The sequence below is a fragment of the Amblyraja radiata genome, chromosome 10 (genome assembly GCF_010909765.2).
Source record: "Amblyraja radiata isolate CabotCenter1 chromosome 10, sAmbRad1.1.pri, whole genome shotgun sequence".
Taxonomy (NCBI): domain Eukaryota; kingdom Metazoa; phylum Chordata; class Chondrichthyes; order Rajiformes; family Rajidae; genus Amblyraja; species Amblyraja radiata.
In genome coordinates this window covers 6,762,076-6,788,828 of record NC_045965.1, presented here as the reverse complement: position 1 = coordinate 6,788,828, position 26,753 = coordinate 6,762,076, and the positions used below count along the sequence as shown (strand labels likewise).

The window sequence follows — 26,753 nt, the reverse complement described above, 5'->3', positions numbered from 1 at the left end:
CATCTGGGTAGTGGGGCGTTCTCGTCTACAGCTGCTGATTCCCATGCTGATGGCTTCTGCAATGGGTTTAAGAACCTGGTCGTGACGCCATGTGTACCGGCCCTGCCCAAGAGCCTTTGGGCAACTGCTCAGGATGTGTTCCAACGTTCCCTTGCCTGAGCATTGCGGGCAATCTGGAGATTCCGCTTTGCCCCAGATGAAGAGGTTCGATGGGCTGGGCAGGACATCATACACTGCCTGGACCAGGAACTTGATGCGCTGTGGTTCAGCCTGCCAGAGCTCAGTCCATGTGACTTTTCGGTCCATGGCCTGCTCCCACCTTGTCCAGGCTCCCTGCTGCCTCAATCCAACTACTCTGGTACACCTCTCCTCCTCCACCACTGCCCTCACTTCCTCCTGGACCAGCCTGCGCCTCTCCTTCCCCTTGGCCTTGTCAAACTGGGGAGATGGGAAGATTCCCAGGCCAGCTCTTCCCCGAGTCACTGCTCCCACCAGTATCCGAGACTCTGCTTGCAGCACAGCTTCGCCGGCTCTCCACTTCCTCCCAGTTTTCACCTCCACCCCTGCCTGAGCCACCTTGGGGTCGCTGGAGTCCCTGTACATCATCACCTCTCTGGCCCGAGTCACCTTGAACTCCTCCTCCAGGGACTTCAGGGGCAGCTGGAGCTTGGTGTTATTTCCGTAAAGGGCGATGCTGCTAAGGCTCCTGGGCAGTCCCAGCCACCTTCTGAGAAAGCTGCTGACTTTCCTCTCCAATCTCTCTACAATGGATTTTGGGACTTCGTAGACAAGCAGTGGCCAGAGTATCCTTGGCAGGATACCATGCTGGTAAATCCATGCCTTGAACTTGCCGGGAAGCCCCGACCGGTCCACTGCTCTCAACCAACTCTCCAGCTTCTGACAGGTTGCCTGGACAGATGCTGTATCCTTCAGGCTGCTGTTAAACACCTTGCCAAGACTCTTCACCGGCCTTTCGGAGACAGTTGGGATTGGTGTCCCTTCAATGTTGAAGCGGAACCTGTCCATGACTTTGCCCTTCTTCAGCACCAGTGACCTTGATTTTCCTGGCTTAAACCTCATCCTTGCCCATCCAATCAGTTTCTCCAACCCCTGCAGGATCCACCTGCCTCCTGGCACTGACTCAGTGGTGACAGTCAGGTCGTCCATGAAGGCTCTGATTGGTGGTTGGCGCATTCCTGACTTGGTCCGAGGGCCCCAGCACTCTGACTCAGCAGACTTGACGATCATGTTCATCGCCAAGGCAACAAGGATCACAGAGGTGGTACAGCCTGTGATGATCCCAACCTCCAGTCTGTGCCACTCTGATGTTACTGACCCTGATGAGACTCTCATGCTGAACAGGTTGTAATAGTCCAGGATGAGATCTGCCACTTGGCCCGGCACATGATGCTTGGCCATGACTGTCTGGATCAGCTTGTGCGGGATGGAGCCATAGGCGTTGGCCAGGTCAAGCGAGAGCACTGTCAGGTCTCCCTTGTTCTCCCTGGCTTCTCTGATGAGCTGGGTCACCACTCCCATGTGCTCTAGATACCCCGGCACTCCAGATAAGCCTCCATTTTGCACTGAGCTGTCGATGTAACCATTGCTGGAGAGGAAGTTGGTCAGCCGCCTCGTCACTATGCTGAAGAAGATCTTGCCTTCAACGCTTAGCAAGGAGATGATTCTGAACTGATCGATCTTCTTGGAATCTTCCTCCTTTGGGTTCCAGACTCCTTCAGCGAATCGCCACTGCTGTGCCACTTTTCCTCTCCTCCAGATGACTTTCAGGATCTTCCACAGCCATTTCAGTAACAAGGGGCAGTTCTTGTAGACCCTGTAGGGGACTCCGCTCGGGCCAGGGGCTGAGCCAGATCTTGCTCTCCTCACAACGTCCTGGACCTCTTTCAGGAGTGGCTCTCTACTATCAAACTCCTTGATGGGTGGAGGTGTTTTTATCAGGATGTTGCACTGGCCCAGCTCCTGCTGCCTGACGGGGTCACTGTAGGTCGTCTGGATGTGCCGGTCGATCTCCTCCTTAGAGCAAGCCAAACTCCCACTGCGCTTCTGCCCTAGTAGTTGCTTGGTGAAGCCGAAGGGGTTGGCTATGAAGGATGCTCGCTTCCTGGCTCTTTCCTTCCGGCGTCTTCGGTACCACTCAGCTCTACGGAGGGTCATCAGCTTCTTCCTCAGGATGGTTCGCAGCTCAGCCAAGGGGGGACGTTGCTCTTCGGTGACCTCTTTATACTGCTTCTTGAGGGACTTCAGCTCCTACCGGATCTTGTGGATCTTTGTTGCTCGTTGGTTCATGGTGAAAGGTGTTCTGGCCGGCTTCTTCTCCACTGCTCCAAACCTTTCCACAGCTAGGCTGATGATGATTGTCGTCATCGTCCGCAGCCTTTGGTCCACGTCTCCCTTCGCAGTTGCTTCTAGCACCTTGTCGACGTCCTCGTCGAACTGATGCCAGACTCCCGTCTTGCAGGCCTGAGGCCATTTGACTCGAACCTTCTCCGGAGAACTGTTCCGAGGGACTAGTTGCGCCACTTGGAGGCTTCGTGCTCTATGGGGTGATTCCGGGCCCGGCTCCTCCTGCGTCTCACCAGGTAAAATACCTGTGCGTTAAGCTGCAAGACTTAATAAATACAAACCCACACTGCCAAACCAAGCTGATTACAAACAAATCCATTCCAGTAACATTTTATCATTGGTGTTGTCCCAGGAAGTAAAATAATTCTCTGTAGTGTGTGTAACTGTAGAACAAATTGGACCTTCATTATGGCAATCATCATCCTACCAAGCCACTCATTGAATGGCAAAGTGATTGAAAATATCCTCGACAATGCCATTCACCAATAACCTGCTTACCGATCCAATGTTCGGTTTAGGTTTCCGTGGTGCCACTCTTTTCCAGGCCACATTTCAACCTTGATCAACCGTGAACAAAAAAACTAGATATCAAAGGTGAGGTTAAGATGGCTCTGCTTGACATCAGCACGACTTTGAATCAAGTGAGTATCATGAAGCCTAAATGAAATGCAGGTAAATGTGTTCAGAGAGACTACTCTCCACTGGCTAGTCAAATCTAGCACAAAGGAAGATACATTTGTTTGTCAAATGCTAATAATCATCTTGAGCCCCTGATATCTTGCAGGAATTCCTCATGGTATTTAGCTGGACTCAATTATCTTCATTGCTTCCTTACATGGTCAAAAGTGGAGCTATTTACTAATGATTACTGTCTCCAGCTCCAGCGATAAGTCCTGAAATAATGATCATGTCTGAATGCAAGAGGGCCGAGCAATATTCAGGAATGAGCCAAGTGCAGATCCTACATGTCCCTACCCTTGCTAGGGCCACACCCCAACAACTGCCACATTGAGGGAAGAGTAATCTTTTGCATTTACGTAGGCCACAGGATTGTTATTAGGTGCAATGGCAGCACGGTGGTGCAGCGGTAGAGTAGCTGCCTTACAGCGCCAGAGACCTGAGTTCGATCCTGACTACGGGTGCTGTCTGTACGGAGTTTGTTCGTTCTCCCCGTGACCTGCGTGGGTTTTCTCCGGGTGCTCCGATTTCCTCCTACACTCCAAAGACGTACAGCTTTGTAGGTTCATTGGCTTCGGTAAAAGATTGTAAATTGCCACTAGTGTGTTTAGGATAGTGCTAGTGTATGGTGCGAACTCGGAGGGCCAGTGGGCCTGTTTCCGCGCTGTAATTCTAAACTAAACAAAACAATCGATGATGCCTTGCACTTTAGGACAACTGGCAAGGCTGAAAAAGTACTGTTACCACTCCCTCTGCCCATCATGCCACCAGCTTAGGTAGGTGAGTACATGATACACGAAGCATCAGTGACTTCATATAATAGGGTGGTACACAGTAAACTGTTCCCGGTGATGTACACATTGGGCGCTTGGAAAGTTCCTGTGGTGTAAAGGTTAAGGGCAGCAGCGACCTTTATCGTCACAGGAAATGCACCCTGGACTAGGTGTCGCACCCCAGCCTCTTCAATCACAGCCCTAAGTTGCAGACCCTGCTCCTGAACACCGATGGCTGGGGTTGTTTGTATGTTGTGTGGTGATCCTTCTGTGCTGCTCTCCTCTGCAACTCTTCCATAAGCAGAAACACAGCCATGGCTACAGCCCCCATGCCTATGGGCCTGCAACCTCCGTTTTGCAAAGCACACAAATGGTTGTTTAGCTGAATCTTGAATGCATTCACCCTCCTGGGCCTGCTTGGCAGCAGCTCTCGCCTGAGGTTAAACATTCTTTTTTTCCAAAAATAAAATTCTGAATAAAAAATATATACAAAATAAGAACTGTGTAAACCTCTTTCAACATTCTCAGTGACTATACATACATTCATTAGCGCTGTGTTTGGTCATGTTCACAGAAACTATCATTATACCAGGCATAGGCACAAAATGCTGGAGTAACTCAGCGGGACAGGCAGCATCTCTGGAGAGAAGGAATGGGTGATGTTCCGGATCGAGATGCTTCTTCAGACTAGTCAGGGGAAAGGGAAACGAGAGATCTGGATGGTGATGTGAGAAATAAAGAACAAATATTCAACAAATATATAGATATAGAACAAATAGAACAACCTTCATTTGTTCCATAATTCTCTACATCAGTCTATATCTCTCGTTCCCCTTTCCCCTGACTGGACTGAAGAAGGGTCTCGACCAGAAACGTCACCCATCCCTTCTCACCAGAGATGCTGCCTGTCCTGCTGAGTTACTCCAGCATTTTGTGTCTACCTTCGATGCAGTTCCTTCCTACACATTATACCGGGCACCCTTTCCATTCATGTGGCCTCCTGGGATGATATTCATCTATTGTTTGAGGGGTGTCTCCACCACACCCTGCTCCCCAATGTGCAGCAGCAGAAGAAGCCTACAGTCCTCCCCCACAGAGCCTTGGCCTTGGAGTTTCTGTGTGTCCTCAGCACGTCCTCCTGCAGTCTAGAGCGGGCCAGTCGGCAACATTCCCTGAGACATCTATCTCACTGGGAGGGGGTCAACAAAGTTCGAGCAGACCAAAAAGCGTCTTTCACTTTAAATAATCTGTCCTGTGGGTGTCTCCAATGAACGGCAAATCTACTCAATTTTCCCATGATTTGTACTTTTAAACATATTCCCAGCCACTGTAATTGGCTCTTCCCTCAACATTAGTTATTCCTTATATGGAGTAGGAGGGGAGCTGCGGAGAACTGGGGAATGAATACCCAGCTGGCGTTTCCTGCCTAGGATTCCAATACTCTTAACGCTCGTCCTTCCCAGCAAAGATCCTATGCTCTGCTATAAGATCTTTGCTTCACAGTGGCCTCCGCAATAGCGCCCTCTTCACCCCCGCCAGCATCGCTCCCTCTTGTCTTCACATTCAGTTCAAATAATCCAGTCAGTCACTTCATGTGGAGCGGCGGATCGGTGCATCCTGTTGAATGGGGCTCCGACCGTAGCTCCGTAGAGTAAAATGAACTGCTTTTGGTCAGCGAGTGAGAATCACAACCATTCAACTCTCGCCTCTCCACCGCACAATTGCATTCAGTACTTTAGACTGCAAACTGAATGGGGCTCCATACAAACACTGATTTAAATCGTGGGCTGTACGAGAGAGAGAGAGAAAAAAGTCTCTCTTCAGATTATTAATGTTGGGAAGTTCACTTGCAAGAGGGTTTCAAATTCATTCAGTGTTTTTAAAATATCTGAAATGGTGGGAACAGAATTCAATATTTGGAGATTTATGAAATATTATACATTACTTCCTTAAGAATTGTCAAACTGATTCGATTGAACAGTCGCCCCTATATATATATATATATATTTTTTTTTTTTTTTTTCAAAATAGACTTTATTCATATACAATGCATGAACCGTGCAAAAAAATCATCCGACATTTTCGGAGGCTATACATTCAATATATTAATCAACTTTCACAAATGTATTCCCCCGCTCTTGTCACTCATGTGGCCCACTGGCGTGGAATCCCTTCCCTTATTTTAAGGGGCGTCTCCACCACACCTCCCCCCCCCCCCCCCCACCCCCCCCCCCCCCCCCCCCCCACCCCCCCCCCCCCCCCTCTCCGTGTCCAGCAGCGGAAGGGCCCCTGCATCAAACTTGAGCTGGCATACATTCAATGTATCCAATTGTGTTAAGCGGTGCCTCCGACCACAGGAAAATAGAACTGCAGAGTAAATCCACCTCTTTCTGGGTTAGTGCTGACTGTTTGAAGCAAATAGGGAACTAGGGGGCGTCTCTCTGCCAAGTGGTGCTGAAAAAAATCCCCGTGCGGCTCTTCAACATTTCAGTGACTTCAACAAGTGGTGAGACCGACAACACTGAAGTGCAGCTTCAGAGAGCGCTACATCCTACACTGGGTAAGGACAGGGAAACATATTTTACCTCACTATTCTGTTCAAACTACGTTGTGCATCTTATTGATTAAAACTGAATATCTTATTTTGCATTGTACTGTAAGATTTTACATAAGAACATTGTGAACTTGTATTCCTGAATTATTGAGTGTGAGGTGCTGGGGTTTTTTTTGGGGGGGAGGGGAATTTTAATAGAGAGCCTCAAATACTGAGCAGCCTTGTGGTCGGCTGGGTCTAACTGTTCAGTGGTTGGTCCCCACCCCTCCCAGACCTTTACGTCAAGCGCTTTCCTGTTTTGTACTTTTTTTTATCAGCTGAGTGCATCTTTATGTCCACACCCAGTCTCACAATTTAGTTGCCTTTGTTTTGACTAGGACAGCGACAGACCTCAGTCTGGGACAGATGTGTCTAATCTTTTCACGAGTTGCAAAGGACTGTGAGGAGCCCGGTTCTTTTCATTGTTTAGAATCGAGGAGACGGCATCTCGTTCTCACGGTCTTGTTTCGCTGAACTGTTTATTGGTTTTTCATCTAAAAGGTAAATATCCACCAAAACAGCAAACTCTGTTTACTCCTCTACTTAATTCATTTCGGTTGATATTTTCAGTCGACATGTGAGATTTGATACAGTTAGCAAGCAATACGTTGCATTGAATTTGTTGTCTATGTGAGGACAACCGATTTATTTTTAACTGAACATGTAATATTGCTAATTGAAACGTTAAGTATTTGTGGTTTTAATGGTTATTATGGAATGTAATTTATTTTTGACGAAACTATTTCATGTCTACAACATACGCATAGAGTAGTATATTGTGAGTTATTTTAAGATATTTATGATTTTGGCAAAAATAAACACCGCTCATAACCGAATATGCTTCCACAAAATGTGTGCATTATGTGGATATATTGCATATATGATTTTAATTGCTTATGTTTGACATATTTCTGATATTACGCGGCGCACTCACGCCTCCCCGTGGCGGCATGGTTAATTGCTGATAGTTTTAAGAGTAAATGTTCCCTCAAAACAGCCAACATGTCAGATTTTGTCCTGCCTCTTTTCGCTTCTATTTCTCCCTCGCTCCCCCTAATCTGAAGAAGGGTCCCGATCCGAAACTTCGCCTATCCATGTTCTCCAGAGATGCTGCCTGACCCGCTGAGTTACTCCAGCATCTTGTGCCTAACTCGTTTTCACCTCTCCCACAGCTAACAACGGGGACCGTTTCCTCGATCAGTTACTTTTTTTGCATATATCTTTCATTTCTTTGTTCTATATCTCTCTATATCGCCGTCTATATCTCTTATTTCCATTTACCCCCCGACTCTCAGCCTGAAGATGAAACTCGTCCTGAAAAGTCGCCCATTCCTTCTCTCCGGAGATGCTGCCTGTCCCGCTGAGTTACTCCAGCATTTTTGTGTCTACCTTTGTGTCCAACCTGCCAAAGAGAGACACAAGGTGCCGGAATAACTCATCGGGACAGCCAGGCAGCATCTCTGGAGAGAAGGAAGGGGTGAAGTTTCGGGTCGAGACCCTTCCATGCCAATTTGTTGTTCGAACCGAGAGAGGGGGGTATGCTGTGCCAATCTTATACGGACAGCGACCTGACCCTGTGATTTGGTTTTGCAGGTATATATGCCCTTGGTCTGACTCGCCTCTTCACAGCCAGTCGGGAAAAGGCGCCAACGTGACAGCGAGCGATGGAGGCGAGAGGCGGCCAGGGTCTGCCCGCAGAGCCCAGTTACACGGACCCGAAGATCATTGTACTACATTATAATTTCACGGGCAAGCTGCCGGACAGCGATGATAAACCTGAGAGTGGCCTCTCTGTCACGCCCATCCTGTTCATCGTGGTGTGCTGCCTGATCATCCTGGAGAACCTGATGGTGCTGCTGGCTATCTGGCAGACCAAGAAGTTCCACCGCGCCATGTATTACTTCATCGGCAACCTGGCGCTGTCCGACCTGCTGGCCGGTGCCGCCTACACCGTCAACATCTTGCTGTCCGGCCCCAACACGTACCGCCTCACCCCGGCCCAGTGGTTCCTGAGGGAGGGCAGCATGTTCGTGGCGCTGGCCGCCTCCGTGCTCAGCCTGCTGGCCATCGCCATCGAGCGCTACCTGACCATGATGAAGCTGAAGCCGCACAACTCTGGCGGCAGCCACCGTGTCTTCCTGCTGATCAGCGGCTGCTGGCTGCTGTCGCTGTTGCTGGGCGGGCTGCCTATCATGGGCTGGAACTGCCTGCGCCGCCTCAAGTACTGCTCCACCGTGTTGCCCCTCTACCACAAGCACTATATCCTCTTCTGCACCAGCGTGTTCAGCATCATCCTGCTGGCCATCGTGCTGCTGTACGCTCGCATCTACCTGCTGGTGAGGTCGAGGACCCGCCGCCTCACCTTCAACCGCTACTCGGTCCGGCAGAGCAGGAACGACGAGAAGGCGCTGGCGCTGCTGAAGACGGTCATCATCGTGTTGAGCGGCTTCATCGCCTGCTGGTCGCCGCTATTCGTGCTGCTACTCTTCGACGTGGCGTGCGCGGTGAAGGGCTGCCCGGTGCTGTTACGGGCCGAGTGGTTCCTGGCGCTGGCCGTGCTCAACTCGGCCATGAACCCCATCATCTACACGCTGACCAACCGGGAGATGAGGCGGGCTTTCGCCCGGCTGCTGTGCTGCCACCATTGGTCACTCAAGGCGGCGGCCAGCGCCACCGGGGCCGACTTCAACCGCAGCAAATCCGACAACTCGTCGCTCCAGCACAAGGACGAGTGCGGCACCCCCGAGACCCTCATGTCGTCCGGGAATATCAACTCTTCTGCGTGAGGGGCTCCCCGGAGGAGTGGCAGAGTCAACCCTCATCCACCCCCTTGGAGCCGCGGTGAAGACGAAGACAGCGGCGGCGGCGCCTCAACTCACGACCTGAAGCGCCACCCATTCCTTCTCTCCAGAGATGCTGCCTGTCCCACTGAGTTGCTCCAGCATTTTGTGTCTATCTTCGGCGTATAACCAGCATCTACAGTTCCTTCCTACACATCCCAACTCGGGGCAATGTGATCCTCAACCTCCAAACTTAGACACCCGGGATGGAGTGGCCAAGCCCGCACTTCATTCTCCCAAAGGAACAGCAATGCAAACTCTTAACAATGCATGGACACTGTTGCTCGGGACTTCGAAAGGGAGATACATGCATTTATCCATAATGCGAACGTGGCAACCAATATTTTTGGCCAGCCTCAAGACTTTGGGAATCAAGAATGTTACCGTTCACGATGCTAACTCCTGTGTCCCAAACAACCTTCAGGAGTGGCATAGATTTTAGAGTTTCCTGGACAATAGATCATGTGGAGAACATCTTATGGACTGACGGCCAAGTTCCCAAACACTTGGCAATTTTGTGACTTTGGCCCGCCCAGCAACAGCGACAGCAGCCATCAGCCGCTGATCAGCAGGAAGACACGGTGGCTGCCGCCAGTTGTGCGGCTTCAGCTTCATCATTTTTTACTAAGAGGCCGAGTATTTTAGAGAAACATTATCAGGCATTAAATTCCTGTCTAGGCACAGTATTAAAATATTCTATCATACGTGTTTTGTAAAATAAGATAAAGAGAATATAATGTTGAAATGTCACAAATTAAAAAGTTACTTACAGGCCTGAACTGTATAATTTTGAATGTATGGAAAGTGTCACTCCGCCCTTTGATTATTGTGAACTTAACCTCTGATTATTAATTTATTAACATTGTGAAACATAATTAGCAGTTCCCCAGATTTATTTGCATAAAATTACTATAAATACTGTATTTAGGTTTTGCCAAAACAAAAGCCGTCTAAATTATTGAAAGTATGCAATTAGGAGTTGACACAAAGTATTCTAAATGGCATGATTTCTTCCGAATTGGATATTGTGACATTCTGAAAATGCGAGAATGACATTCAAATGGAATCACACAGAATATATGTAAATATACTTTAAAACCCAACAAATGTTTTAAGCTTTCATTTATTACGATGCACCCTTTATAGATAGGAGAATAATTTACTAATCAAGTCTTCACTCACATATAAAACTATTAAAGTTGGGAAGGAATGGAAGCAGTCAGTTTTGTATAGTGGATTTTGGTCAGTTGGAAAACTGGGATGATTGAAATTATGTCTCTCAGCAGTTCCTGGTCCTGATGTACAGTGGTTTTGGATAATTCGCACATTATTTTCACACATAGAAAAAAAAAAGTTTCTTTCCAAGTAATTGAGATTAAATTCTTTAAATGTCATGGGAATCAATTGCCTTAATATTTTGAAATTCTTATCCTCAATCAAATAAAATAAGTTCATAAAGCTGCAAGAGGGGGGTATCTCTGAACTGATAAGCCAGGGTGACCATGAAGATAAAATGTAAAGGGGTTTATTGTGTATGGGAACATTTAGTGAGTGAGAACATGGAAGAATGAAAGGGTTGCCAAATGCACGGCATCAAGACAATCTGGGAGGTCCAAGTTGGACATGTTTTCCACTCCCAAGTGAAAAGTGATGAGGAACACAACAAACAAGCCGAGCCAACATCACAGACGGATGACTGATACAGACAGAAATCAAGTTATCATTTCAGAGAAATATTTCAGGTCGAAGACCCTTTGGTAGAATGGAGGAAGGAATTCTGTCCTGAAATGTCACATCTGTTTCTCTTTCCACATATGCTGCCTGACCTCCAGTGTGGTCTGATATGCAGGGGGACACGTAAAGAAACAACAAATGCAGCCATGAAAGTGTCAAAGCATAACATTAATGTGAAAATCTGAAATAGTTTTGCATCAATGGAGGAGGGATACATTTCCAAGAACATGGCGATTACAAGTAATCTTCCAAATGCATTTAGTTGGGCAACTGCTTCTCATGGAATTTGTAGCTGAATGGATTTCCACACTAATGGAAAATGTAATCCTGTGGTAAAACAATGTATCTTCATAGGAGGGAAGATGTCCAATATGCAGGGACAATGGGAAATGATTCACACTGGATCTAGAAGGCAAAAATATGCTATGATTTTTGTGCAAGAACATTTTCTGTCAAGAAGTTCAACATTATTTGGGAAAATTATCTGCTTGTTCAATTCCACATATACAGTAATAGGAAATAGATCTAGGGATCATTTTAATGCAAAATCCTTTGTTATAGGTCACGCCAATAGTTACATTAGAAAATGTAAAAGGGATTTCAATGCTGTACAGGAGAGCTCTGAGCATGGAGTTCTAACACTTTGCATGGCCAGGACAGAGAGCATTCACTGTGACGGTCTTACCTGGTTTGACTTCCCCAAATGCAACACCTTACACTTATCTACATTGAACTCCATCAGCCATTCTTCAACCCACGCCCAGCTGATCAACATCCTGCTTTAATTTCTGATAACTGTTTTGTAGTTCCCAGGCTTGCAATTCCTCGTGGATAGAAGCACAACATTAGCCACCCTCCAATCGCCTAGCTCCTCACGATTGTCTAATAATGTCTCCATTAGGGCTCCTACAATTTCTTCCCCAGATTCCCACGGTGTCCTTGGTTAGTTACCTAAGTTCCCATAGATTCACTGTCTACGATACCAACTAATTTAATGTAATTGGCAAACTTACTAATCAAGCCTTGCACATTCTCATCTAAATCGTTAATATAAATCACAAACAGCAATGAGTCCTAACCCTAAGGCACACCTAATCCATGGCCTCCAGTCCGAAAAACAACCTTCCACCACCCCCCTCTGCTTCCTTCTGAGGCAAATTTTGTGCCCAGGCAGCCAGCTCTCCCGGGATGCCATGTGATATATCCTTTACACAGAGCAACCTACCATGCAGAACCTTTTCAAAGGCCTTACTGAAGTCCATATAGATGTCTGCAGCCTTGCCCTCATCAACCTTCTTGGTTATTTCAAAACACGTAATCAAATTCGTGAGGCACATTCTCCCTTGTACAAAAGCCATGTTGATGCGGCGCTCTGAAATTTTTGTAGCAAACAAAATCTTCGCACGCCAACGGCCTGTCGCGGAACTGACGGCCAAAGTGGGACAGGCCCAAGACCCTGGCGCGACACAATGTCTCACCTCCAACAGCAGCAGAAGCAGGCAAATGATCGCCAAACTCGTCCTGGGGCTCACGGCCGTTGCGGTCCGAATCCGCCCCCACTTCTACTCTCAGTGCGGGGCCAAGAAAATTGAAGATAGACACAAAATGCTGGAGTAACTCAGTGGGACTGGCAGCATCTCTGGAGAGAAGCAATGGGTGACGTTTCGGGATAAGACCCTTCTTTTCAGACTGAAGAAGAGTCTCGACACGAAACGTCACCAATTCCTTCTCTCCAGGGATGCTACTGGTCCCGCTGAGTTACTCCAGCTTTGTGTCCATCTTCAAATGACGTCACGCGCTCCAGACGGCTGTGCGTACGCATGAAATCGTGCACGACCTTCGCGCGACAGTCGAGGTCGCGTAATTTGCGGTTCTAGGACACGTAAGTGGGACAGGGGCTTAATGTTCTATACAGCTGCAATGAGATGTCCCAAATCTTGTACTCTTGGAGACGGAGGAATTGGGGGATCGAGTCTTTGCAAGAGGCAGGGTAGGAAGAATTGTAGATCAGATAACTGTGGAAGTCAGTAGGCTTGTAATAGACATCAGTCAATAGTCTATTTCCTGTGATGGAGATGGTGTGATTAAGAAAGGGGATGGAGGTGTCCAAGATAGTCCATGTGAATTCGAGGGCAGGTGGAAAAATAGTGGTGAAGTTAATAAAGTCCATGAGCTCTGCATGGGTACAGGAGGTAGACTCGAAGCAGTCATCAATGTAGTGGAGATAGAGTTGGAAGATAGGGCCAGTGTACACCTGGAACAGGGACTGTTCGACGTACCTGACAAAAAGACAGGCATAGCTGGGGCACATGCGAGTGCCCATGGCAACACCTTTCTATTACCACCAGCATGATGCCTGTATCAGAGGTTATTAGCGATAAAGAGGGAACCATGAGAGAAGCCTCCTCGTGGCGATCCCCCAAAACGACGACACAATGCACTCTGTGAAGCGTCGGGCAACCAATACTGTCAACATGTTGGACAACTCTAGAAGCCAACAGCGAGCTATATGTCGTCTGACACACGAGCGAACAAAGCTATAAAGGGAGGTTGAAGAGACTTCGATTTTTTCGTCAGGAATGCCAGAGGTTGAGGGAAGATCTGAGAGAAGTATATAAAATGATGACAGCTAGAACCCGGGATGGAATTATCTAATCTCTAATCTCCAAGGGCAGAGCTGGGGTGGGGAGGGGGGGGGGGGGGGGGGGGGGGGGGGGGGGGGGGGGGGGAGAGTGTGGTGGCAGATATGAGTTTGTCTTCGCATCATGTTCAACACAGACATTGCGTGTCGAAGGGCCTACATGGTACGAGGAAAATTTGTTTGTGATACTGAAAAGGGAGACAGGAGAACTTCAACGTTATGGTATTAATATGGGCAGAACCCAATAATAAAGCAGGATTGTGAGACATTTTAGCAAATTTATTTGAGATTTTACCTTTGCTGAGCATACAGTGCATTCACCATGTGTGGACAGTTGAAAATTCTTTACATAATCAGCTGGGGGAGCTGTTGTCATTTCTTGAAACATCGGATTCAGCTTCAGATTCAGATAGGTTTATTGTTTTAGAGCTTTAGTTTTGGAGATAATAGACAATAGACAATAGGTGCAGGAGTAGGCCATTCGGCCCTTTGAGCCAGCACCGCCATTCACTGTGATGATGGCTGATCATCCACAATCAGTACCCCGTTCCTGCCTTCTCCCCATATCCCCTGACTCTGCTATCTTTAAGAGCTCTATCTAACTCTCTCTTGAAAGCAACCAGAGAATCGGCCTCCACTGCCTTCTGAGGCAGAGAATTCCACAAATTCACAACTCTCTGGGTGAGTTGTGGAAACAGGCCCTTTGGGCCACCGAGTCCACGTCGACCATTGATCACCCGTACATTAGTTCAATGATATCCCATTTTCGCATCCTACACGATAAGGGCAAAGCAATGGCAGAACGTTGTCTGACACACGAGCAAAGCGAAGGGGTGATTTACAGAAGCCAATTAACCTACAACCCTGATCGTCTTTGGAATATACACAAGGGGGCAATGAAATTACTTGTTCACATGAAGCTCTCAGATTAAACCGTATATGCATGGTATTTATAAATATAACAATAAATACAATTACGAATGCAAAATTGCAAAATAATGCAATCTTAAGTACTGTAAAAATAATTGAAGAACAATAATGGAACAACCAAATAAGGAGAGTTAAGAGTAAAAGCACGTGACAGCACCTCTGGGAAGGGGGGCGGCGTGAAATTGATGATTAGTTCAGGGGCAATAGACAATAGGTGCAGGAGTAGGCCATTCGGCCCTTCGAGCCAGCACTGCCATTCACCGTGATCATGGCTGATCATCCACATTCAGTTGATGATCATTGAGAAGATTCAACATGTTGAACATTTTTCATCAGTCGCCTAAAAAATCGCCTAAGTGGGACAGGCCCATTAGTCAGAACGTCTGGGCTTTCAATTTCACAGAAGGTAAAAGAGAGAAAAGAGAATAGCCAGGATGGCAGCTGTCCTTTAGATTTCCTGATGCCATGCACCATGTCGATGGACTGGATAGAAGGAAGTGGTGAATCTGTGATGGGCTGGGCTGTGGTCATCACTCTGTTAATAGAATAATCGGAATACAATGTACTTTAACAAATTTGTAGTAAATTAACTTCACTCTATGCTCACTGCAAGTTCAGGCAGTCAAGAGCAGAGCAGTTGCATGTCAGGTGTGGATGTAAATGCTCAGAATATATTCTACAGCACATCTGTAGAAATTAAAGAGAATTCTCAAAGACATGTTGAATCTTCCCAGGCACCTAAGAAAGTAAATATGCTGATGCATGTTCTCGATCACTGCATCAGCGTGAAGGGACTAGGTTAGGTTGCTGGTGCTAAGGAACTTGAAGCTGCCGACCATCTCTTCAGTAACTCCAATGATGAGAACAGGGTTGTTGTGAACAATGAACTATTTTGACCTGATGACATTTTGGGCTAATTTCTTGTTCTGACCCCCATGACACAAGATTCTCAGTCTCTTTCCTGTACTTTGTCACTTTGTTGTTATTGATCCAGCTGACAATAGTGGTATCATCAGCAAACTTAAAGGTCGAGTTGGCAATGTATACAAGGGCCTGAACACACAACCCTGAGGGGCTCAGTATTGAGGGTCAAAGTGGAGGAAAAGTTATGACTAGTTCTATCTGATTCAAACCTGCTGGTCAGGAAGTCCAAAAGCCATTTGCAGATGAAAGCCCAAGATCAAGGTTCAGAAGCATTGGGAATGAGCTTTTTCAGTATTATGGTGTTGAGAGCAGAGCTGGAGTCAATGAATAGCATCCTGACATAAATGTACTTATTGTCAAGATGATTCTGAGCTGAATGTAGCGCAAGAAAGATGGTGTACACAAATTGTAAGGGGTCTAGATACAATAGCCTGGAAGACTGGCAGAGATGACATTACAATCTTTCAAAGTCCTACATGATGGCTGATGTTAGAACTACTGGGACATAGTCAATGAGACAGGACAGTTTATTTTTCTCAGGGACTGGAATGGAGATTTTGTTGAAGCGGGTAGGGACAGCAGATTGTTGGAGTGAGAGGTCGAAGATGTTGGTGAAGATTGTGACCAGTTGTTTGGCACACAATTTCAGACCCCATCAGGAACTCTTAGAACATCGAACAGTACAGCACAGAAACCAGCCCTTTGACCCAGTGTCTGTGCCGAACATCATGCCAAAGCCAACCCTTATCTGCCCCACACATCTCCTTTAAACTTTGTCTCTTTCACCTTAAAGCTGTGCCCTCTAATATTTGATATACTTCCATCCAAGTAAATAGGTTCTGACTGTCTACCCTGTCTATGCCTCACATCTATATTACTAAATCTCTGTCCTTGACCGCTTTTGGCCTTCTGTGCTGCGATTTCCGAGAGAACGCTGCCATCTACGGCCGTCATTTTTGGGCACCTCGCTCAGAGCCTCCCTCCGCCGCATGTGTGCCGAGGATTTTTCTCGTCGATGAAAAATGACAGAGATATTAATGTTTTTACAAAATTCCCCATTCTCTCTGCTGCCCCCGCTGGAGGGAGGGGGAGGGACTATAAAACCAGGAAGTGGTGTGCCTCAATCAGTCTCTGCAAGTGGTGTGCCTCAATCAGTCTCTGCAAGTAGTGTGCCTCAATCAGAGCTCTGAATAACACTGAACAAATGTCACCACAGCTGTGAGTACCCATAATGTGGTTTGAAAATGAAAATATGGTTAGTTTGAGGAAAAAGGCATTGCCTGCAAATTGTTGTTTGAAGGAAAAGGCACCCTCTCTCTTTCCTCCCTCCTCTCTCTCTCCCCTCCTCTCTCTCTCTCCCCTCCTCTCTCTCTCCCTATCCCTCTCTCTTTCTCTCTCTCTCTCTCTCTCTCTCTCCCCTGTCTCTCTCCCTTTCTCTCTATCTCCCCTCCTCTCTCTCTCTCCCCCCTCCTCTCTCTCTCCCCCTCTCCCCATCACCCCCCTCTTCTCTCCCCCCTCCTCCTCCCTCCCCTCCTCCTCCCCCCCCTCCCGCCCCCCCTCCCTCCCCCCTCTCTCCCCCCTCTCCTCCCCCCCTCTCCTCTCTCCCCCTATCCCCCTCTCCTCTCTCCTCTCCTCTCCCCCCTCCCTCCCCCCTCTCTCCTCCCCTCTCTCCCCCCCTCTCCTCCCCCCCTCTCCTCTGCCCCCCTCTCCTCTCTCCCCCTCTCCCCCCTCTCCTCTCTCCTCTCCTCTCCCCCCTCTCCTCTCCCCCCCTCTCCTCTCCCCCCTCTCCTCTCCCCCCTCTCCTCTCCCCCCTCTCCTCTCCCCCCTCCCCTCTCCCCCTCTCCTCTCCTCCTCTCTCCCCCTTTCCTCCTCCCCCCTCCCTCCCCCCTCTCTCCTCCCCCCTCCCTCCCCCCTCTCTCCTCCCCCCCTCTCCTCCCCCTCTCCCCCCTCCTTCTCCCTCTCCTCCCCTCCCCCACCGTCCCTCCCCTAAACCCCCCTCCCCTCCACACATTCCTACCCCCTTCCCTCCACCCTCCCTGCTCCCCACCTCTCTCCCTCCCCTCACCCCCCTCTCAGCACACCCTCTCTCTCCCCCTCACCTCCCTCTCAGCACCCCCTCTCCCTCCCCCTCACTCTCACCCTCTCTCTCTCCTCCCCTCCTCCCTCCACCTTTCCCCCCTCACCCACCCTCCCTCTTCTCCTCCTCTCCACCCCCATCCCTCTTGCCCCTCACTGTGTCTCTGTCTCTCTCTCTGTCTCTGCCCCTTCTCTCTCTGCCCTCACTCTCTAACCCCGCCCTCCCCTCCCTCTCTAGATGTGACTGCAAGTTGGGGGCAATGCGTCAGTAGATAGGGTGGTTATGGGATAAAAGGAGCAAATTAATAATATTAATATAATATCAAGGGGGGTAATTAGCGTGAGTGCGGGGGGGGGGGGATAGTTAGTGTGTGTGACGCTGCATGCCGCCTCCCCCCCCCCCACAAAACCGCACGTTGGGGGAACAGACCCAACGGGTCTGCACTTGGTCTAGTAATTTATATACTTCTATCAGGTCTCCATGCGGGCCAGCCATTTTCTAGTTATTTATCCTTGTGGAACCAGATTGACCAATCCACCGAGATGTTTGGAATGGTGCTGGAGGGAGAGGGGTGTGGGGCGGAGTGGGGGCATGCTAACTAGGTGGATAGTTCACTAAATGATACTAATTACTTGATTCAGAGATTCTCTTTTTTTTTTAATTTACTATCTGATATTTTTTTTTTTTTTTTTTTTAATTTGTTTATTTTATTAGAAGTTAATACAGTACAAAACAGTACAGTGGAACCTAATTTTAGGTGCCAACTGTGTCATACCGTAATCCATTCTATGTACAACCTCTAGTTTTATGTTATGAGAAGGAAGTAAGCAAGACAAGAAAAAGAAAACAATAGAAAGGGGAAAAAGTTGAAAAATAGATGGTAGAGAGTCGAAAAACGTGAAGTGTGTATATAAAAAAGAAAAAAAAAATAATAAAAAAAAAAAAAGAAAAGTGGAAAGTAGAAATAAAAGAGAAATTTTTCAAATCTGTATTCGGAGATGTAGATCTATCCACGTCATGAACTGAAATCAGCAATCCTTATGGTACCGCTGCATCACATGATTCCAAAAAGTCGATAAAAGGAGACCAACTCCTTAAGAATTGGTCATATTTATCTATTAGTCGGAGTCTCATTTCTTCAAGGCTTGCTACGTCCATCATATTCCTAATCCACATTTTAACAGTTGGTATGGTTGTATTTTTCCAAAATTTAAGTATCAATTTCTTTCCAATTATTAACCCATAATTAAAAAAAACATTTTGGTCTTTATTTAAATTGGTATCTTCTCATTAAACATTAAACATTAATAATAAAACATTATAGTTTAAACATGTGAATGAAATAAAATACCAGAGCAAAAGGAGGCTACAGATTCTCCGTGCCAAGCCGCAGAATCAGGTGACTGTGAGTACAGAGCAACTACTCGTGGAAAAAAGCTGTTTTTATGTCTGGCTGTGGCGGCTTTGACAGTCCGGAGTCACATTCCAGAGGGAAGTGCTTCAAAGAGTTTGTGGCCAGGGTGAGAGGGGTCATGGATGATCTTACTGCTCTCTTCCAGGCCCTTGCAGTGTACAAGAGTGGATTCCAGTGCAATTGAGAAAGTATAAGACAGATAAGTCTGATGGTGAATCGTAATTCAGAATTAATCACACTGCATGTACAGTAGAACACAAATGCTTAAATCAGCCTCAGGTCTCTAGCTCTTCGCAGAACATGCCAGGTCATTCACTGCAGCTGTTTACAATGTCAATAAAAAGTAAAGAATTGACCAAAACCCATTAACCCATGTACATTAATAAGCAGCATAAAGGCAGGAAACGTAAATTGCCTATTCTCCCAATGCTGTTGTCTTTACCTCTGATGCAAATATTTTGAGGTATTTAGGGGATATAGTGGCAAGTGGGTCCAGTTTAAACATGCTTCCTTTAGGGCCTGTCCCACATAGGCAATTTTTTCGGCGACTGCCGATGACTGTCACAATCGTAGCAGGTCGCCGAAAAAGCAGCGACTGGACCCCCCTACGACAATGTGTGCGACAAGCTACGACAACCTACCACCTAGTCGAGGTCAAGCTACGACAAGCTACCGACAACCAGTGACCTATTAGGGTGTTCACCTACAACCACACCTACGACCACACCTACAACCACACGGGCGACAACCCACGACAACCAAAGTCAACCTACGTCCATGCGCGACAAGCTACGACAAGCAACGACCCTGTCGGCGACAACTGAAAACAATTCAGTCGCCGGTACCTGTCACCGTTTGAGGTAAGTAGTCCCCAATGGAATTCACCAAAGTCAGCACCCAGCGACAACCAAAGTCATCTGGCGACAACCTACGTCATCCTGGTGACAACCTACGACAGCACCTACAACAGGAGAAGACAAGCTACGGCAAGCCCACAGTCACCGAAAAGTTTTGAACATTTAAAAATCCAGCGGTGACCAGAAAAACGTTACGACTCTTTAGGCGACTTGAGGAGACTACTCATGACCATACAGGCGTCATCCGCGACCATTTTGGCGACAGCCTAGTCACCTATAGTCGCTGAAAAAATCGCCTAAGTGGGACAGGGGCTTAAGTAATTAAGAGATTTTTAGTCTCAAAAAATGTAGGAAACCAAAAGTCACATTTGGTTTTTGCACACTAAACTAGAGCACCTGATGAAGCTGAATTTTAGTTAAAATATAAGAAGATATTAAAATAGGTTTCTGGGCTAGCTTACAGCTTATATTTATTGTCAAATTAGGCTTGCCTTAGGTTGATGTGTGTGAGATAATAAATACCATAACATTGTCTCCCAAGTGACAAGCAGAGAAGAGCTAGATCTCTTTGAAGTAAGATGCCGTAAACAAAGTGGCCAATGTTATGGGGGAGGAGGCGAGAAAGGAAGAGAGAAACAGCTAGTCATATCTGTGAAGTAAGATGCCATAAACCAAATGGCCAATGTTTATGAGGGACCAAATGACAGCGAGGAAGCAGCGAAAGAGCTAGGGTGATCTCTGTGAAGATAAAATGGCATTATCCAAATAGCCAATGTTTATGAAGGACGAGAGAGGAACAGGGAAGTGGAAAGATAAAATGTCGTAAACCAAATGGCCAATGTTATCTTGTAACATGTAAACAAAAGGCCTTTGATGTGGTGCATTCTGTGGAAACCTTTTCCTGTACCTCTGACCATGACTAATGTCTGTGAAATGTGCTAAGGGGACAAAAAAACCCTATTTAAGGCAATGTAATTCTGTTGTTCAGTGTGGTGGACGGAGGACGGTCAAGTGTCTGTAATGGTCACTTGACTGGAGTTCTCCCTCCCTTCCATCGGCCGATAATAAGTAAAGTTGTGAACTGGTCTACCAAACAGTTTGTGTGGTGTCTGTTTATTAAGAAGCGAACCTGGTTTAGTAGTTAAGAAAGTAGCTTTTTCATTGGCGTAGTTATGCAGGCCTCGCTGGGACCACATCAACGGCTGACTGTGCAAGAGGTTGCAGAGGTTGCCGGGATTGGAAGGGAGATAACTGAGCTCTATCGGCCCCCTTGTAAGACCGACTCCCTAGAAACTCCCGGGAACGTTTGTGATCCTTCAGCAGACATTGAATTGGTTCCCTGCCGAGGTTCTTAGAAACAGACAAAGGTAAGACCAGTTAGGCTTTATATGTTTTTTTTAAGAAGGGATTGTGTATGTATTTTTAAGACAGAATTATGTATGTATTTTTGAGAAGGGATTGTGTATGTATTTTTAAGACAGAATTGTGCATGTATTTTTAAGAAGGACTTGAGCGGTTTCTCTTTCTATCTCTCTTTGTTTTCTCTTTTTCTCTATCTCTACTAAGGGCTCATAGGCCTCATTGAGACATCCGTGATTTGTCGGGTTGAGATACGGTGGTTGAGGTGTGCGTCTGGCTTATTGAGACATCTGAAGAGATGTCGGATTCAGAAATAAGTGGCGTTGTATATTAAAGATTTAAGAAGTCTGCCAGGTTGAGAAACAGGGGTCCCGGTTAGTGGGTCTGCTTCGTTGAGACACTTGGGTCGTATATTAAAGGGTTAAAAAGTCAGCCAAATTGAGAAACTGGGGTCTCGAGTAGCGAGTCGGCCTGGTTGATATATTTGGAACGATTCGGAATTAAGAAGTCTGTTTTCTCTCTCTTTCTATCTATCTATGGGGAATGCTCTGGATAACAGTCCAACATATGTGTTATTTGAATCCTAAGTATAATAAGAAATTTAGAATGTTAAGTTACAAGTTGACCAAACGGTTAGGGGATGAAGCCTGGCCAGTAGGGGGAACATGGAATGTAGAGACATTTATATGGGAAAGGAAGGCAGGAAAGAAATGGAAGAAAGGAATTAAAACATGGGACGCAGACGCAGTGAAGAAGCATGAGGAGAGTATAGAGTTTGAAGTTGGATGGATGCTGTATGTATGAAGGGGATAGAGTTAAGAAACGAGGATAGCACTCGGAAAGGATGGAACGTATTGCAACTAGAATGCCAGTGGGCAGAGGAACAAGAGGAAAGAATTAAAAGACAAACAGGAGGTGAGAAACAGGTACACAAAATTGCTGGGGAAACTCAGCGGGTGCAGCAGCATCTATGGAGCGAAGGAAATAGGCGACGTTTCGGGTGATGGTTAGTACAAAATAAACCCAGTACTGGTAAATCCTCTGGAGGAGACTTCATGTCTGGCACGACGACCCTATTTGGTAATGAAGATGAGGAGTTAGATAATCTTGGGAGATGTCCACCTCCCTATGCCCTACCAGTAGCAATGGCATCTTTACCTGGGACAGTTCCGTCAGTAACATCCCTATACCTTGAAGTTCTGACCTTACAAAGCTCCCCAGGATTGGGAGCACGGGAATGCCTTTCTGTGCGTAATTTGTTTAACGCATTGATGCTACCAGAACAGCTGGTCATTGTTAAATGTACTGCACACACTGGTGCTGGGGACCCTATAGCAAAAGGCAATAGATTGCTGATAATGTATCCAAGCAAGCAGCCTGTACATCCAAATGCGTAGTGACAGCACGTAAACAGATGCTAGCAAATAGAACGGTCCTGCCAAACATGAAGGAGGTATGTACATTACAGAGGGACGCCTCTCATATATAATAATAACTATGGAAACAAGAGGGCTGTGCCATTGATTCAGCACACCCCGCTTGGACAAGTTGGTGTACACTACATTTTTACCCGTCTTACCCATGCTGGTAAGGAGGGAATGATAGGATAACAAAGGAAATGTGGTGGCAGGCCTCTGAATGTAAAAATTTGCCAACAAAGTAATCCAGGCAAATCATTTAAGATACCCTCAGGGGTGACGCCAATGCCATCACGATCGTTTGAATGCATACCGATTGATTTTATTGAAATACCAAGGGCTCAGAGTTATAAATATTGCTTAGTGATTTTAGATTTATTTAGCAGGTGGAGTGAAGCTCTACCAACCACTAATAATACTGCTGAAACTATGGTAACATTGTTGTTAAGAGAAGTTATTCCCAGGTTTGGCCTACCTACTGCCATAAGTTCAGACAATGGTCTTCATTTTATTGCCACTATTAATAAGGAAAAATGTGCACATTGTAATATTCAACAGCAATTTCACTGTGTACACCACCCACAGGCATCTGGGATGGTGGAAAGAGTCAATGGGGATTGCAAAACAAAATTACCCCGGAGGTAAATCCTTTTTCTGACAGGCAACTATGTTATAAAAATATTGGGGATGAAGGGAAATTTGATGGAGAAATGAGGAAAGAGCTAGGGAGACTGAAAAGTCAAGGGGAGTCTGACTAATCATGATCTGGATCAATGTCCAATTAGGGTTAGGTAACCAAGATTTTGGTAAACAGAAGTCTTGTCAGAAAAAGGGAAAGTAAATTACAAAGAGACGTCTTTGAAGATGAAATTATATACTGCTGGTAAAACAATGTTTTTGTATATGTACTGATTGTAAAGCAATGTTTTTTGTATGTGGAATGTGTGAAATTCAAAGCAATGAGCAAAGTTGTGTGTCACTTTAAGAAGTTTGTCCTTTAAAATGCAAATGGTGTTTAAGGTGTGCTTCGTTAAGAAAAAGGCATGAATGGGGGGGGGGGGGCGGAGCTATACTCGAATGATAAAATGTTGGTTGATTATAAATCTTTTGAACCAAGTTAAAAAAAAATACTCATCCCGATTAAAGTGTTAAATGAGATTGGAAATGTCAAAATTACAGAGAAAAAGAAAATGTATTATTGATTACTGATTCTGAGTGAGTTCTTTTGGGAAAGATTGTTTTGATATGATAACAGAGGTTGTCTTTTAAAATGCAAATGAAGCAAGATTACTGTTTGCAAGCAAACAAAAAGATTTTGAAGCATGGGCTGTTTGAGGAAAATGAAGGTAGATGAAAAATTGTATTATGACTTACAAAAGGGGGTTTGAGGGAACTCACAATGAGGGATGAAAGGTGAGAACATAAAGTAGATTGGGGAAGAGAACATATTTGGAGAATTGAATATTCAGGTGGAGAGAGCCTCTTCGGATATAATCGAATTAAAGAATAAATTCAAAGGGAAGTGTTAGGAAGGATCAAATGCTGGAGGATCAAATGTAGACAAAAGTGCTGGAGAAACTCAGCTGGGAACAAGATTGATACAGGAAAAGCTGCTGTGTCCACCCCCTGGAGAGTGGGGGGAAGCCACCTACAGGCCCTGGGCAATTAACTAATTATGTATGGTCAGCAATTAACCCATGTCTTGCCAGATCTACATTCCCAGGTTGGAGGAGTTTTTGCTGGAAACCAGGGACCAAGGCCATAAAAGCTATACGATGATGGTGCTGGGACAAAAAAAAAAATTGAGACTGTATTGAAAAGAACAACCAAGTGTTGCTAACAACATGAACTGCTGTAAAGATTGAAGATCATCGTCGCTGGATACATTTGATAGACTGTGAACAGTTTGTGGAAACATGGATGATGGGCTATTGATGCTCCCTTTATTCTGGGGTGGCCCAGCCCACATGGACTGAACTTTCTTCAGAATGGCAAGCTTGCGGACTAACCCACATTTAAAGGATGGTACACACCTCCTTTTAAACAAGATTGAAGTCAAACATGACAAGCGCAGCAAAGATACCCTGACTACAGACAGTAAGAGGTCTGCAAAGGCCAGTTAAATCTACCTGTTTTTGCCACAACCAAGGCACTGGTGTATTTTTAGGAAACAGTATATTTGTGACAGGCATTGTTATGTTGCAAATGCAGTGCCACACAAGAGAAGCATGAACCAGTTACACCAGCACACGGGGAATTCCAAGCGAAGCCGAATAAAGGCTGAGCAATTTTAATGATCCTTTTCCTGTCCTATGGTAGTATCTTAGTGTCACGTCCGGGGGAGGTTGGTGGCCATTTAAAATGTTTGGAGGGACTTGTGGAACGATTGTCCACTATGAAATGATTGTGTTACTAGTGTACTATTAATTTGTCTGGTGAGATGCTTATGGTCTTTCGTATGTACTCAGCAAGGACTGTAGTTGTTATCAAAAATTTGATAAAAGGATGGAATGATGAAGCTGAATTTTAGTTAAAATATAAGAAGATATTAAAATAGGTTTCTGGGCTAGCTTACAGCTTATATTTATTGTCAAATTAGGCTTGCCTTAGGTTGATGTGTGTGAGATAATAAATACCATAACATTGTCTCCCAAGTGACAAGCAGAGAAGAGCTAGATCTCTTTGAAGTAAGATGCCGTAAACAAAGTGGCCAATGTTATGGGGGAGGAGGCGAGAAAGGAAGAGAGAAACAGCTAGTCATATCTGTGAAGTAAGATGCCATAAACCAAATGGCCAATGTTTATGAGGGACCAAATGACAGCGAGGAAGCAGCGAAAGAGCTAGGGTGATCTCTGTGAAGATAAAATGGCATTATCCAAATAGCCAATGTTTATGAAGGACGAGAGAGGAACAGGGAAGTGGAAAGATAAAATGTCGTAAACCAAATGGCCAATGTTATCTTGTAACATGTAAACAAAAGGCCTTTGATGTGGTGCATTCTGTGGAAACCTTTTCCTGTACCTCTGACCATGACTAATGTCTGTGAAATGTGCTAAGGGGACAAAAAAACCCTATTTAAGGCAATGTAATTCTGTTGTTCAGTGTGGTGGACGGAGGACGGTCAAGTGTCTGTAATGGTCACTTGACTGGAGTTCTCCCTCCCTTCCATCGGCCGATAATAAGTAAAGTTGTGAACTGGTCTACCAAACAGTTTGTGTGGTGTCTGTTTATTAAGAAGCGAACCTGGTTTAGTAGTTAAGAAAGTAGCTTTTTCACACCCTTTGTCAAAAATGACTTCAATGGTCACTCTTTCATCAGAGAGGAACTCAGATCAATCTCTGTCCCCAAAATGTATTAATGTGTGTATATATTTATATTATGGTATATGGACACACTGATCTGCTTTGTAGTAAATGCCTACTCTGTTCTGTGTGCTGAAGCAAAGCAAGAATTTCATTGTCCTATACAGGGACACATGACAATAAACTCACTTGAACTTGAACATGAACTTGAACAAAACTCCTCTGTCACAAATGTCTCCATATTTCCTTAAAGTGCTACTGTTAAACAGCTGAGACTTTGGGTTACTCTCCTGTCTCAGTGTGGAAATGAATCTTATGCTCCAAGTGCAATACCTAATTTCAATATCAGGAATCTCACACTTAAATACTGAACGAGGTCTTGGAATAAAGCAGCAGCATAAATAATCAGATGTTAGGACAAGAGGTGAATCGAGGAAACCACCCAATGTTGACCGGCAGATTGAAAGACTGACATCCTGAGGAATCCCTCCAATTTTGGCTGGCAGATTGAAAGAGGACAGTGCAGTTGCATGCAGTTTTACCCAGTATTGCAAAACAGTGGAGAACATTGCAGCAGGCGCTGAAGAGATTCAGGCACATTTTACAGAGAAGATTTCCAGGTTGTTTAATTATTTCTACTTCAATTATAAGTTCGATGTCAATCTTTTCCAAATATTTATATTGGAAAATATATATTTATGTCTGAAGAAGGGTTTCGGCCTATTTCCTTCGCTCCATAGATGCTGCCGCACCCGCTGAGTTTCTCCAATACTTTTGTCTACCTTCGATTTTCCAGCATCTGCAGTTCCTTCTTGACCAAATATTTATATATTTACCAGGCTGAAACAT

At 45.8% G+C, this 26,753-nt stretch overlaps 1 protein-coding gene across 3 annotated transcripts; it reads left to right on the top strand.

The window, feature by feature from the left end:
- The first annotated feature begins 6,097 nt into the window (after positions 1-6,097).
- On the top strand, positions 6,098-26,626 carry s1pr1 (sphingosine-1-phosphate receptor 1). 3 transcript variants are annotated; one of them, XM_033027926.1, is made up of 3 exons: positions 6,098-6,375; positions 6,747-6,909; positions 8,002-9,220. In XM_033027926.1, exon 3 carries the CDS (start codon positions 8,073-8,075, stop codon positions 9,192-9,194), a length of 1,122 nt encoding a protein of 373 aa, XP_032883817.1. In that variant the 5' UTR covers positions 6,098-6,375; positions 6,747-6,909; positions 8,002-8,072; the 3' UTR covers positions 9,195-9,220. The 3 variants fall into 3 exon arrangements, 2 of the variants coding, with proteins under 2 accessions (XP_032883817.1, XP_032883818.1); XR_004413226.1 differs by lacking the exon at positions 6,098-6,375 and adding an exon at positions 26,605-26,626 and having other exon boundaries at positions 6,589-6,909; positions 8,002-9,287; XM_033027927.1 differs by lacking the exon at positions 6,747-6,909.
- Positions 26,627-26,753: the final 127 nt, after the last annotated feature.

Coding starts and splice junctions, on each gene's coding strand:
- s1pr1 (XM_033027927.1), top strand. CDS start 8,073: ATGGAGGCGAGAGGCGGCCAGGGTCTGCCCGCAGAGCCCAGTTACACG.